This window comes from Pleurodeles waltl, chromosome 6 (assembly GCF_031143425.1).
Source record: "Pleurodeles waltl isolate 20211129_DDA chromosome 6, aPleWal1.hap1.20221129, whole genome shotgun sequence".
Lineage (NCBI taxonomy): Eukaryota > Metazoa > Chordata > Amphibia > Caudata > Salamandridae > Pleurodeles > Pleurodeles waltl.
This window is the reverse complement of record NC_090445.1, coordinates 797,894,907-797,908,964: the sequence shown is the minus strand read 5'-3', so window position 1 is coordinate 797,908,964 and position 14,058 is coordinate 797,894,907. Positions and strand designations below refer to the sequence as shown.

Here is a 14,058-nt window from a genome sequence, read left to right as displayed (position 1 = left end):
ACCACCTAAAGCTCTATATCAGAGCACATCACTACTTGGAGTAGTACACAAGAATGCCCACAATGAGCATAATTTTACCAACTACCGGGGACACCGCTTTACTTTAAGCATACCTCTCCACTGCATAACTCTGTGCCATTGGTGTACTACCACCAGCAGACACACATCCTGGCCCCTGGCATATCTTTACTAGGACACATATCCACAACGTGCACGCTCTTGAGTGTGCCACACCTGGAGCACATAAGACACGCTCAAACAATAATACAACGAAACAGAAACCTGTTGGCACGTCTCTCCTGCTGCAATGAAGGTTTTGCCCCTCAACGTGATCATCGGAAGCGGTGTTCGGTGCCTGGTTACGCCTGCGCTCTGCACGAGGAAACACTGGCAGCCTCTACGCTATGCATGCACGGGACACAGACAGGCCTCTAAGCGCCTCTCCCCACAAACACACCTTCGACCAGCCTGTTACCCCGGTACTTACGCTGCTGTTGTGCCCTGACCAGTGCACCATGGCCTGGTTGTGGGCAGAGTCCCCGGTCAGGGCGAAGGTGGTGCTGGTCAACCGCAGCTCTTCGGTGCGAAAGCGCGTCCCCTTCTCCTGCTCGGAGGGCGACTCCATGCCCTGCACCCGGGATACCCGCTTCCCCTCAGCCGAGGAAGGGGCCCTCAGGGCCTTCCCTGAGGTCGAGCTCCTGTCGTGCACCTCCACGTGGTCCCCAGTGGACAGCTGCGTGTCTCCGTGCTGCCCCTCACCACCGGGAAGAGCGGGGCTTCTCCTCCGCCTCCCAGGGGGGTTACTTTGTCGGGGTGTTAGTCTCGTTGCCCCTAGTGGCTCACCCTGCCCTGGGACTGGACCGTCCTTCTCCTTTATTAGAGATGCCCTTATCGCATCTTCCTTGGCCTCGGCGCCTTCGTGAGCAGACTGGGCCTGCCGGGTGCGGTCATTAGGGGGGTGACAGGTCGACCCAGAAACTTTTAATGATGGTAACTTGCTCTGTTCTGCTGGTGAGGCGGCAGAGAGGCTTGCACTAGACTTTCTAAATTGTGGCAACATATTTTGCTTGATGTAGCTGTAGGGCATTCGGCCTTCAATCATTTTTCTTAATGTTGGAAGTTTGTCACTCCGGATGGGTGCCTGCTGCAAATCCCCACCAGGTTCATTCAACGCAGAGAGCACCGTTTCTTTCACGTAGCTGTCGACCTTTAATGTGGACAACTTCTCGGGCTGGACGTAGCTGTGCAGCAGGTCGCCACCAGATCCCTTCCCTTTTGCAAATATAGTTTCTTTTACGTAGTTGTTGACCTCCAGTCTAGTGATCTTGCCCCGCAGGCCTCCTTCAGATCCTTTGAATGTGGACAGCAGATCTTTCGGGAGCTGGTTGTCGGGCAAGGGATCTTTTAATTCTCCCAATCTCGATAACTTCTGGTGCTGGCCTGAGTTAGACGGCTTCATGTCTCCCTTGGCCCCTTGTAGCATCGCTGAGACACCATGTGGGCTTGAGCTTTTGGGGTACAGGAGTGCCACAGGTCCATGTGATTCCGATGACTTGTGGATTGGGGTAGATGCGCTGGAATCTCCCCTGGATTCTTGTAACTTTCTCGTGCTTGCCGCATCCTGTGCCCCGTGAACCCAGACCCCGGCCAGTGCCATGGGGTCGGCATCCGGCACTGTACCCGTACCATGCAAGCCTCTGCCGTCCCCTGTCGCTGCGTCCCCTCTGCGGGCGCTCAGACTCATCATTCCCTGCCGCAGCAGCTGCACCCGGGGCTGGCAGGCTCTACAACTTATCTCTGCTCCGGAGAAGCTGAGAGAGCCGAGCAAGAGCCCGGTGCAGAGGAGGGCAGCCGGCCAGCCTAACCGCAGAGCCGCCGCCGCTCTCTTCGCCATGCTGATCCGCAGTGAAGCTGCAGCGCGAACCGATCAAACGGACAAAAACTCCAGGAAGTTTGAGCGCAGCGGAGCCCGGGCAGGTGCTGCGCGAAGAGAAGGAGAGCGCAGCGCTTCTGAGGAGATGGAGATAGGAGGGAGCTGCCACACGGGGGAGGAGCGCGCACAGACCAGAGCCAGCGCTCTTGCTATCACCAGCGCCTCCCGGGGCTGTGCTCTGGCAGCTCTGTGTGAATGGACGGGGACCGGGCAGTGCGCAGAGCACCTCTGCTCCCAGCCAGCGCACGCCGCGTGTGCGTGTCCTGTTGGGTGCGGTAGGATGCCGCTGCCTTCACTTGTGCTGTATGTACTCTGTCTCCTCAGTGTGCTACCGTTCACCCTCTGACAGATATTGCTTCATTCTCGGTACACTTACTGTTCATTTATAGGTCTGGAAAATGATCTCAGTCGACAACATTTCAGCTAAATACCGCATGGCAGCTATGATGCTGAATTCTGTGATATAAACATTTATGTTTCTATTCTCATTCTAATGTCTTCCAGTGATAGAGAGATGTGGGTGGGCTAATGTCGAAGTTATTGACTATGGACCTTCAAGACTAGGGTTAGAAACCCAGCTTTCCCTTTGCCTGTGTTCTGTGATGCCCTCACATTTGTTCATTTTTCTGTGACTCACTCAGCGTTGGGTGCCCATATCAGTCAAGATTGATGCGACACTGATAAGTCTACTTATTGGTGGTATAAAGACCTATAGATGTAGGTATACATTCATAGCTTGGTGTGCACTCAATTATTTCTGTTTCTTTGGGCACGTGTAGTGTATTTCGGATAATATGAAAGAACATGCAGCCAAACTATTTTGATGTCACGCGCCGGTTACTATAGATGCATCAACATATGCGTGTAAGCCATACTGTGTTCTTTAACTTCTGACAGCCAAAACATTGTTCTCCCTGAATCAATGTACCGATAAGAGAGTAACACCAATACACGACCTTTCAAGGTTTGTGAGTTCTTTATTACTGAGCTCACACACATCCTTTATAACAGACTGGCTGGTCCGTAACTAAGGTTCAGAGGCGCCTGTTAAGGACATTGTGCAGGAATCTCGCAAAGGCAGGTGCACGTATTTTATCAATATCCAGTACTCCCCCGCCGTCGACTCTTCCCTTTCAGTTGTTGTTGAAGTACCCCTGCGTTGTGCGTTGCGTAAAATGGGCGGGCCTTTCAAATTGATTCACATACATAAGTTATCTCTGAAAAACTGACACGATATTAGCCTATGCAACACACAGCTGAAGGTTCTGGAGAGCAAGACTGGTGCATATTCAGCTATCCAGGTATCAGGCTGGCAATAAAAAAACAGAAGATACCCAAAAGCTAGTTTGCTAAGCTAGTGCCATCTGTGAAGAAACTGCAATGCTGATTACTAAAATAAACCCTTCCAGGAAACCCTAGACCCGGACGTTTGAAAACTCTCCATGTTTGCCCAGTTCCCTATACGGAGACGTAATACAGGTCCTTGCAGCCCCCGTGGTGCAGTGGGCCTACAATCCTTCTCTGCTCCCAAAGCTTCGGGGGGGTTTCAACCCAAGTCCAATGAATATATAGGTAAGGTAGGGAAGACTCAGGGGCCCCTCTTCATATTTTGAAGGTAGGTCCCATCATTTTGCGTTACGGTACTGGTTCCATAGTGATAGATATTATTGTTTATTCAATACAAACTGTAGCAACTGTGTGCAAATAGCAGACAAATATGCAATTAAAAATAAATGACATTAATAATATTCCTGGAATTATTAAAAAATAATTTAAAAGTTTAAAATACCTTCCCTCGCCACCTTTGTCCTTGTTGACTGATTAGATCCTTGGACAAGTTTAATCTGTTCCATCCACTTTTATCCCCCATATTCAAATTAAAAATACTGTGTACAGTCCCATTCCCTATTTAGATAACTTTATCACCTCCAGCCCGGTGAAATCGTTATTTTTCAGTTTTTTTAATTGCTTTTGACAGAGCATTGCTTAGGTTGGTGGGCAAAGCTGAAACCTGAGTTTGATGACAAATTGTGCACATTTGTCAGGACCGAAGGTACATAATGCATGAAACATAATGAGGATGCTTCCTGGCACGTGCGCACCCTATGAGTGAGAAACGTCGTCTTGAGCGGTGTTTTCCGTTGGGAGTCTAATTTGGGGCAGCAACATAACAAGTGCATCGACAATTCATATCTGTAACTGCACAGGCTACATTCCCCTGATCCACATTGGGCAGCCCAAGCCGGGGTTAATGTCAGTTATTGGTAGAGCTAAAGTTGCATGCACAAGATCTTCCTACACGTTTTCAGATTTATGGCTACCAGGAGGTATGGTTGTCGCTTTGCTGCCAACTAGGAGCTGCTCAAGGTCTTGCTCCCTTGAGGATTCCCTCAGCTGCCTGTTAATTGCTTTTTTTCCAGACTGTGGGGGTCATTACAACATTGGCGGTAAAAGCCGCTTACTGTCGTGCAGAAGACCGCCAACACACCACCGCGGCCGCGAATTCCGCCACAGCTATCACGACCCACATCCCGAAATCCGACAAAATTCAGACACCCACACAAGTCCGCCACACCAAAGGTCAGTGATAAACTGGCAAAAACAAAACCTCCACCGTCACGCCAACAGAAATATGCCCACACTATCACGACCCACGAATCCACACCGCCGCGCTCAAAATACACAGGCACATACAAAACACTGCCACATTGGACAATTCGAAATACACACACCTGATACACATACACACACCACTCCCACACACCCAAAACAATATAAAACACACACCCACATCACCCACAAACCCCTACAACCAAAAATTCAGAAAGAAGTCCAGAGAGAGACACCACCATCCACAAACTAGCAGCCACAGGCACTCAACACCATCACCCACACTACTTCCACGCACAAAACACCACACACCACTACATATCACCACACTTATCACCACATACACCACCCCACACATCACCTACACCACCCCATGGCACGGCAAAGACACCCCACGTTCTCGGAGGAGAAGCTCAGGGTCATGGTGGAGGAAATCGTCCGGGTAGAGCCACAGCTATTTGGATCACAGGTGCAGCACACCTCCATAGCCAGGAAGATGGAGCTATGGCGAAGAATAGTCGACAGGGTCAACACAGTGGGACAGCACCCTAGAAATTGGGACGACATCAGGAAGAGGTGGAATGACCTACGGGGGAAGGTGCGTTCCGTGGTCTAAAGACACAACATCGCGGTACAGCGGACTGGCGGCGGACCCCCACCTCCTCCCCCACAACTAACAACATGGGAGGAGCAGGTCTTGACTATTCTGCATCCTGAGGGCCTCGCAGGAATCAGTGGAGGAATGGACTCTGGTAAGTCAAATCTTAACTATCATATCCCCCACCCTACCTGCATGCTATCACAGACCCCCACCCTCGCCCCCTCCGCTATCACTCCAACGCCTCACAAATGTACTAATAACACAAACCACCCATCCCAACACCAAGCCCTGCATGACACAACAAAGCATGGACACCCATCACTAAAGCATGCCCACTGCACATACCCATAACACCCCCTCAACCATCATCACACAAGCCCCAACACAGGAATGCTAGCACTGGGGTACACGCTCACCCACCCATTGCCCACCATGACACACACAGATGCAGTAATCATGCTTTTACACCCCTGCAGGACCACTACCCAACGTCACCAGACAGGAGGGTCCAGACATCTCCACCCCACCCACAGAAAAGGCCCACAGTGATGACAGCAGCTCTGTCCAACTGGATCCAGATGACCAGCCCGGACCATCGTGGGCCTCTGGACAGTCGGTTCCCCATACCCAGTCACAGACCACCACAGCCCTTCCACCCTCTGGTAACACCAGCACAGCACCCACCCAGTGGGCCCATACCTCCATCCCCAGGACACGTCAATCAGCTGTGTGTCCACCACTACAGGGAACCCAGGATAACCCACCACCCCAACAACAACAGGGACCTGGGGGCAGTGGTAGTGGGCACACGGTCCAGGGGACGGAGGCCCAGGAACACAGGGGAACTGGAAGGGCTGCTGTGCGACAGGGGGCGGACAGGCCTAGGGAAACCACTCTCCACGAGGCCCTCTCCTCCATCATGGGAGCATACCACCACTCCCAGGAGACGATGGCAACGGTCCTGGCCAAGTTTCAGGAGACCCAGTGGCTGCAGGAGGAACAGTATTTGGGGTTCAGGGAGGAACTCAGAACCATCAGCTCCGCCCTGGGCACCATCGTAGGGGTGCTGAAGGAGATACTTAACACCAGGAGGGACACTGTGGCACTCCAAGGGGACCCTGACACTAGCATGGACAAAGAACTGCCCACCACCTCCGCCGGCGCTAGTGGACAGGACGCCCCGCCACAGGACCACCACACCAGCACCCCACCCCCTGCAGACGGAGAACCACCCCGCAAACGGTCCCTGAGATCCAGGAACAAGACAGAGCACGATGCCAAGACCCCGCCAAGAAATGAGACCACCCTGATTGTCATCCTACTGTACCACTTTGTAACCCTGTCCATATTGGAACTGCCCCAGCTCCACTTCTTTTGCCCATATGGGCAATGCACCTGTGAGACTAATAGACTGCACTCTGCCATGGACATTCCTCCACCATCACCCCTCACCATTTTACAACCACCCTCCAATATTTCGCACTTCAATAAACACCCTTGAAGCACAAAACAATCTGGAGTCAGTCTGTGATTTCGAAAATGTGTATTAGCAATGACAGTGACAAAATGCGTTTTCAAATGTAATGTCAACATACCTATGTCACACATCTCAAGTTCATGAGGAATCTAAGCAGATGACACACATTGGAAACCACACCTGTGAAACTGTAAGGGAAATGTACAACTCAGTGACCATATACTGGTTGAAATCGACAGACAGGATAGAGGTAGAAGTGTGAAAGTACTTGTAGTAGGCAGGAATGTGTTCTCACCTGTGTGTCACTGGAAATATTGCTGGATAACTGAGTCCCTGTTGTCAATGTCTTCTTCCTCTGCTTCCTCCTCATCACTGTCCACAGGCTCCACAGCTGCCACAACACCGTCATGTGGACCATCCTCCTGCAGAAAAGGCACCTGTCGTCGCAAAGCCAAGTTGTGAAGCATACAGCAGGCCACGATGATCTGGCACACCTTCCTTGGTGAGTAGAATAGGGAACCACCTGTCATATGGAGGCACCTGAACCTGGCCTTCAGGAGGCTGAAGCTGCGTTCGATCACCCTCCTAGTCCACCCATGGGCCTCATTGTAGCGTTCCTCTGCCCTGGTCCTGGGATTCCTCACTGGGGTCAGTAGCCATGACAGGTTGGGGTAACCAGAGTCCCCTAATAGCCACACCTGTGCCTCTGGAGTTGACCCATCACATAAGGGATGCTGCTATTCCGCAGGATGTAGGCGTCATGCACAGAGTCAGGGAACATAGCATTTACCTGGGAGATGTACTGGTCTGCCAAACATACCATCTGTACATTCATCGAATTATAACTCTTCCGGTTCCTGTACACCTGTTCACTCCTATGGGGGGGAACCAGAGCTACATGTGTCCCATCAATGGCACCTATGATGTTGGGGATATGTCCAAGGGGATAGAAGTCACCTTTAACTGTAGGCAAATCCTCCACCTGAGGGAAAACGATGTAGCTCCGCATGTGTTTCAGGAGGGCAGAAAACACTCTGGACAACACGTTGGAAAACATAGGCTGGGACATCCCTGATGCCATGGCCACTGTTGTTTGAAATGACCCACTTGCAAGGAAATGGAGCACTGATAGCACCTGCACTTGAGGGGGGATCCCTGTGGGATGGCGGATTGCTGACATCAGGTCTGACTCCAACTGGGCACACAGTTCCTGGATTGTGGCATGGTCAAACCTGTAGGTGATGATCAAATGTCTTTCCTCCATTGTCGACAGGTCCACCAGCGGTCGGTACACCGAAGGATTCCGCCATCTCCTCACATGTCCCAGCGGACGGTGCCTAGGAATGACAACAGCGACCACAGAGTCAAACAACTCAGAGGTATGTACCCACAGTCTACACAGAACACCATTCATACACAAAATCTGGCCTGTATTTGTGTTGTGCGACAAGGCCTAGGTCTGTGTGACGCAGTTGATAATTAGGCCATGTGGGCCCCTGAAATGGTGGCTGCCTGACCTCTAAAGTGGGACAATGGGATGTGAGGTAACTGCGCTGGCATTGTACACCGTCTCGGTAGGCGGTCGAAGACCGTGGCGCAATGCTGCATTGGTTAACATTGGACCCTATGGGTCCCAGGAGCCAATGACGATGTACGCCGGCGGTGATGGTACGCACCGCCGTGGACGTGACCACCATTTTCTATCTGTTCAATCACTCGATACCTGATCTTCGACAGGAGAGGACCTACACTGCAAGTGCTGCTGTGACCTCGGTCTGGAAGAGACAATGGCTCGTGCGTCTGGGGAAAGGGCCCCTGCCTTCACTGCAGAGGAGTTGGAGAAGCTCGTGGACGGGGTCCTCCCCCAGTACACGCTACTCTACGGTCCTCCAGACCAACAGGTAAGTACACAGGGAGCACGTTGTCTGGGCTATGCCTGTGTGGAGAGGGCTGGTTGTTAGAAGGAAGGGGGCACAGTTCTGCGTGCATGAAGGACTGTGAATGCATGTGCCACATGGCAAGGGTAGGGATGTGGGCCACTCACTTTGACGGTGCAGTTGTTAATTACTTCTCTTCTTCCCCAGTACATGTCATGTAGGTCAGCGCCCACCAGAAGAAGGATATTTGGCGTGCCATCGCCAAGGACGTCCGGATCCTGGGGTTCCACCACAGACGGAGCACCCACTGCCGTAAAAGATGGGAGGACATTCGCCACTGGAGCAAGAAGACGGCGGAGGCTCAGCTGGGGATGGCCTCCCAAAGTGGGAGGGGTGCCTGTCGAACCATGACCCCCCTGATGTTCTGGATCCTGGCGGTGGCCTACCCTGAGTTGGATGGGCGCTTGAGGGCATCACAGCAGACACAAGGGGGTGAGTACAACATCATTCAGCGGACTTTGCGCACAGTGAAGGTGTCTGGGTGGGGGAGGAGGTCTGTGGGTTTTCCTAGGCCAGGGCGAGTTCCGTAGGCTAGGCCCCTCCGTAATGCAGGCCATGTGGCACTCCACCCCACCTCTGTAGAGTGCCAAGTACAGGTATACATGCCCCTGTGTCATCTATGTGTGTAGATGTCGACAATAGCCATGTAGGACATATCCCAGGAATTGCATCTGTAGAGCCCAACAGCGCTACGTTGTGCAGGGGGCTGCTGTGTCTGTATTGTCCTCCAACGGTAGCGGTAAGCCATGCACACAACCTGTCTTTCTTCTGTCGTCCCCTCCCTTCTTGTGGTCTCCCTGTTCTTGTGTGCATCAGCATCATCAGGCGGAGGTACAGTGGCACCGGAGCACGAGGGAGCTGCATCCCACATGGCCATGGAGGGCCACACCACAGACTCGGAATACACCAGTGGGACGGAGGGCGAGGGGAGCAACACGGCGGTCACAGGATCAGCAACCAGCGACACGGACTCGTCCTCCGATGGGAGCTCCCTTGTGGTGGCAGCAAAATCTGTGCCCCCCACTTCTACAGGTACAGCCGCCACCCCCCCTACCAGCACCGCCCTCCCAGCAGCCCCTCAGCCTTCGCCCCGTGCCCGCTAACCCAGGAGGGTGGGCATCACCCTCAGCCCCTGCCCCTGTCACCTCTGCTGCCCTCAGTGAGGAGGCCATTGACCTCCTCAGGTCCCTCACTGTTGGGCAGTCTACCATTTTGAATGCCATCCAGGGTGTGGAAAGGGAATTGCAACACACAAATGCATTCCTGGAGGGCATTCATTCTGGTCAGGCTGCCCTTCATCGAACCCTGCAAACTCTGGCCTCAGCACTGATGGCAGCCATTGTCCCTGTCTCTAGCCCCCCCCTCCAACTTCCTCCACCCAGACCCAATCCCCTGTACCCCAGCCTATCCCAAGCACACCATCAGACCAGCCTGCACACACCTCACCACACAAGGGAAACTCAGGCAAACATAAGCACCACACATCCCACAGGCACTCACGCAAGCATCACACACATACAGACACACCAACATCCACTGTGTCCCCCTCGTCGTCGTCTCCCTCCTCCCTCCCAGTGTCGTCTACATTCTCACCTGCATGCACTACCACTACAGCCACTATGTCCCGCACCAGCACACCCACCACCACACCCCGCTCACGTGCAGTCAACACCCCCACTCCCATTTACACATCCCCTGTGTCATCTCCCAGTGTGTCTGTGACACCCCCTCCGAAGATACACAAACGCAGGCACACACCCACCCAACAGCCATCCACCTCACGACAGCCTCCAGCCCATGCACCTTCACCCAAGGTCACCAAACGTACACCACCTACAACCACTACCTCTTCCTCCACTCCCAAACCCCCTCCAGCTACCCATCCCAGTGTTCCTAAGAAACTTTTCCTGTCCAACCTTGACCTCTTTCCCACCACCCCCCCCAACTCATAGGTCCCGTACTAGCACCTCAGCCAAAAAATCTCCGGGACCAGTGGTACCTGTAACAGGTATGTGGAGTGCACCGGCCACCAGGACAGCCAGTGTGACACGGAGCCACAGCACAGCTAGTCCCCCCCCTGTGAAGCACCAGAAGTTGGACAGTGCCCGGCGGGAGAGGGGGAAGACTCCAGCCAGCAAAGCCGCTCACATGGGTCCCGGGGGGAGTGTCAACTCAGCTGTGACTCCTCCCAAGGTGGGGAAGGGGCAGAAGAAATCTCCAAAGTCTGGGAGGAGCAGCACGGCGGAGAAGACCGCCATCATCCCTGCTGCCCAGGAGGCCACCGGCAGCCCCATCGTCACTGGCCCGGATTCCACTGCCAGAGTCACTGCCCAGGAGGCCAGCCCAATCGTCACTGGCCAGGAGGCCACCGCCAGCCCCAGAGTCACTGGCCAGAAGGGCCCCGCAAGCCACAGCCCAGCTGACCCATGAAGGACCGCCAGCCACAGGCCTGCTGGGCAATGAAGGACCGCCTTGGCAAGCACCGCTGAACAGGCCAGGGATCGCTGAACAAGGCAAAGACCGCCATGGCAAGCACCGCTGAACAGGGCAAGCACCGCTGAACAGGTCAGAAACTGCCAACTCAGGCACTGCTGAACAGGGCAAAGACCGCCATGGAATGCACTGCTGAACAGGGCAAGCACCGCTGAACAGGTCAGAAACTGCCAACTCAAGCACCGCTGAACAGGGCAAAGACCGCCATGGCAAGCACCGCTGAACAAGGCAAGCACCGCTGAACAGGTCAGAAACCGCCAAGCTAAGCACCGCCGAACAGGGCAAAGACCGCCAAGGCGAGCACCGCTAGCCCATTAGTGGCAGGGGCAGTGACGCAACTGGGACCGTCACAGGCTGAGTGCTGCACTCTGGACACCAGTCCCCCTCCAGAACCAGTGGAGACATGCATCCACTCCGTCTGTCCTGCACAGGATGAAGCACTCTGGGCACCAGTCCCCCTCCAGAACCAGTGGAGACATGCATCCACTCCGTTTGTCCTGCACAGGATGAAGCACTCTGGGCACCAGTCCCCCTCCAGAACCAGTGGAGACATGCATCCACTCCGTTTGTCCTGCACAGGGTGAAGCACTCTGGGCACCAGTCCCCCTCCAGAACCAGTGAGACATGCATCCACTTGAGAGACTGTGGCTTTGCACTCCCCAGGATTGAACAGTGGGCAACCCACCCACTGTAGAGACTTGTGAGACTGTGGCTTTGCACTCCCCAGGATTGAACAGTGGGCAAACCACCCACTGTAGAGACTTGAGAGACTGTGGCTTTGCACTCCCCAGGATGGTACAGTGGGCAAACCACCCACTGTAGAGACTTGAGAGACTGTGGCATTTCACTCCCCAGGATGGTACAGTGGGCAAACCACCCACTGTAGAGACTTGAGAGACTGTGGCTTTGCACTCCCCAGGATACATCAATGGGCATGGAGCCCCCTCGTGGATCTGGCATGGTGCACTCATCCGTCTGAGGTGCCCCCCCTTCCCTTCCCCCTGAGGTGCCTGTTGTATTTCTATCTGATGCCCCTGCAGTGTTCTCTCCGTTTTGATCAGGTATCTAGTGTGGGCCTCGCCCATGCATTTTGGGCCCAGTGGTCCACGGACAATGAATGGTGCATTACCTGCACTACTAATCGTGGTGTAGATTTTGTTTAATGTGTATATATGTATATATTTGGTTACTGTATTTTGATATATTACAATGGTTCAACTCATTTCCTTTTGTCTTTGCATTCTTCCGGGGGGGTTGGGGGTTGTTACTGTAATGTTTGGATATGCATTGGTGTATGTGTTGTAGTGGGTGAGGGTCGGGTGAGGGTTGGGATGTTGGTTGTGTGTGTCCCTGTGTTTTTTCCTCCCCCTCCCCTATGTCGTAGGTGCAGTACTCACCGTGGTCTTCTCCGCCGGCGTTGTTGATCCTCGTATAGGAGCAGGAAGACTATCGCTGGCAGAGTATGGAGTTCCGGCTCCATGGTGTCGTCGTTCCTCATGGAGTGTGTAGAGGTGAGCGTACTTTGTAATGGCTGTTTTCGCCGTGTTTTTATCAGCGGTGAATCCGCCCCGGAAAAAGTGGCGGATTGGTAGGTTGTGATACTGTGGGCGGTACATTGTTCTCTGCCTGTCTGTTGGCGGTGACCGCCTCGCTGTTTGTCTGTACCGCTGTCGCGGTCGGAGTGTTAAAGTGGCTGTCTTTGTTGGCGGTTTCCACCATGGTCATAATTCCAATTTGTTTACCGCCGGACTGTTGGCGGCTTTACCGCCGCTTTAACACCGACCGCCAGGGTTGTAATGACCACCTGTGTGTATGCTACATCCCCTTTTTGTAGGGCTGATTCCACTATTTGGAAGGACGCAATAGCATTTTTTAATAGATTAGACCAAGGATTGCCTGGAGGATCACAGAAACATTTCAGATAAGCCTTTATTGAGACAGTAGAAGCCTTTGCTGTCCTGATGTAATATTTTAGTAGGGAGGCTTTGCAGTCTTGAGATTGACTCAAAAGGACAAATTCTAGTTTGAGTTTTGACTGGTACGTGTATCGTGGCTGTTGGAATATTGTTTATAGGCAGTACAATGGATTTGCTACAGGACAGAAACTAAGACTCCTGGATAGGCACAATGCCCGTACTGCAAGGCTGAGAAGAAGAGTTGAATTCATAACCTTGAGTATAGGGGGTGGGGGGGGCAGATACACTGCTCAGTAACAAGTTCAGTTGGTTAATACCGTGAATAATTGCAGCTCCTTATTTTTTTCTGAGACTTCACTTGTGTCATTGGTTTGCTGTTTTCACTAAACCAAATTTCCAAATAGTTATTTTTCCTATCTGTGTGAATAGTCATATTACCTAGGTGCCAGGTTAGGTGCTTTTTGTTCTGGTGTCTTCCAAAGATATGGACTTTTGTCTTGTCTTGGTTTACCAGTAGATGATTATCCGAATTATAAGTGTTCAGGGCATTCAGTGATCATTGGATTTCTGCTTTGGTGTGACCCGTTAATACAATATCATCCTTATATTGGATAATGTGCAGTTTGGTGGTCCTTAGTTTGTGAGGTACCAGGCAGTCGGTCTCAGTGGACTTCCCCAGGTCGGCAGTATATAAATGATAGGACTGGCCCATGCACAATAATAAACCAATCTTTTCTGAGCTATGTTTTTGCCCCAAGTACTGCTTAGATTAGACTTTGTTTTGATATTTATATTGACATTGATAAGTTTTCTAAAGCGCGTGATTGCAAATGGCGTCTTGGCGCTAAGGTCTACCTGACCAATTAATAAATATCCTGCCATTGGGAAACTGAATCTGTACCTCTCATTATAGACAGGAGAACAGCCAGGTTTTGTGAAGTTTTCTAAATCTTAGGAAGTTGGAAAGGCCTCTCAGATAAACCGGTAAGTTATTCCAGATATGGACTGTACTGTGAATGAAACTTCTGCTCCCCCCAGTTAAATCTTTTAATTTTATGGGCATTGATTGTTCTAGAATTAGTTGGTCATAG

The 14,058-nt window shown here is 52.4% G+C and overlaps 1 protein-coding gene across 3 annotated transcripts in view; it reads right to left on the bottom strand.

The window, feature by feature from the left end:
* Positions 1–2,191, bottom strand: part of LOC138300266 (VPS10 domain-containing receptor SorCS1-like) — a 2,596,073-nt gene extending 2,593,882 nt beyond the window's left edge. For 2 of the 3 annotated variants that reach the window (XM_069239430.1, XM_069239429.1), the window contains exon 1: positions 488–1,970. In XM_069239430.1, the coding sequence (XP_069095531.1) occupies positions 488–1,894 (1,407 nt within the window). In that variant the 5' untranslated portion in view covers positions 1,895–1,970. Of the gene's footprint in view, positions 1–487 lie in introns of all 3 variants that reach the window. The other variant, XM_069239431.1, reaches the window with a different exon arrangement.
* Between the last annotated feature and the right edge of the window lie 11,867 nt (positions 2,192–14,058).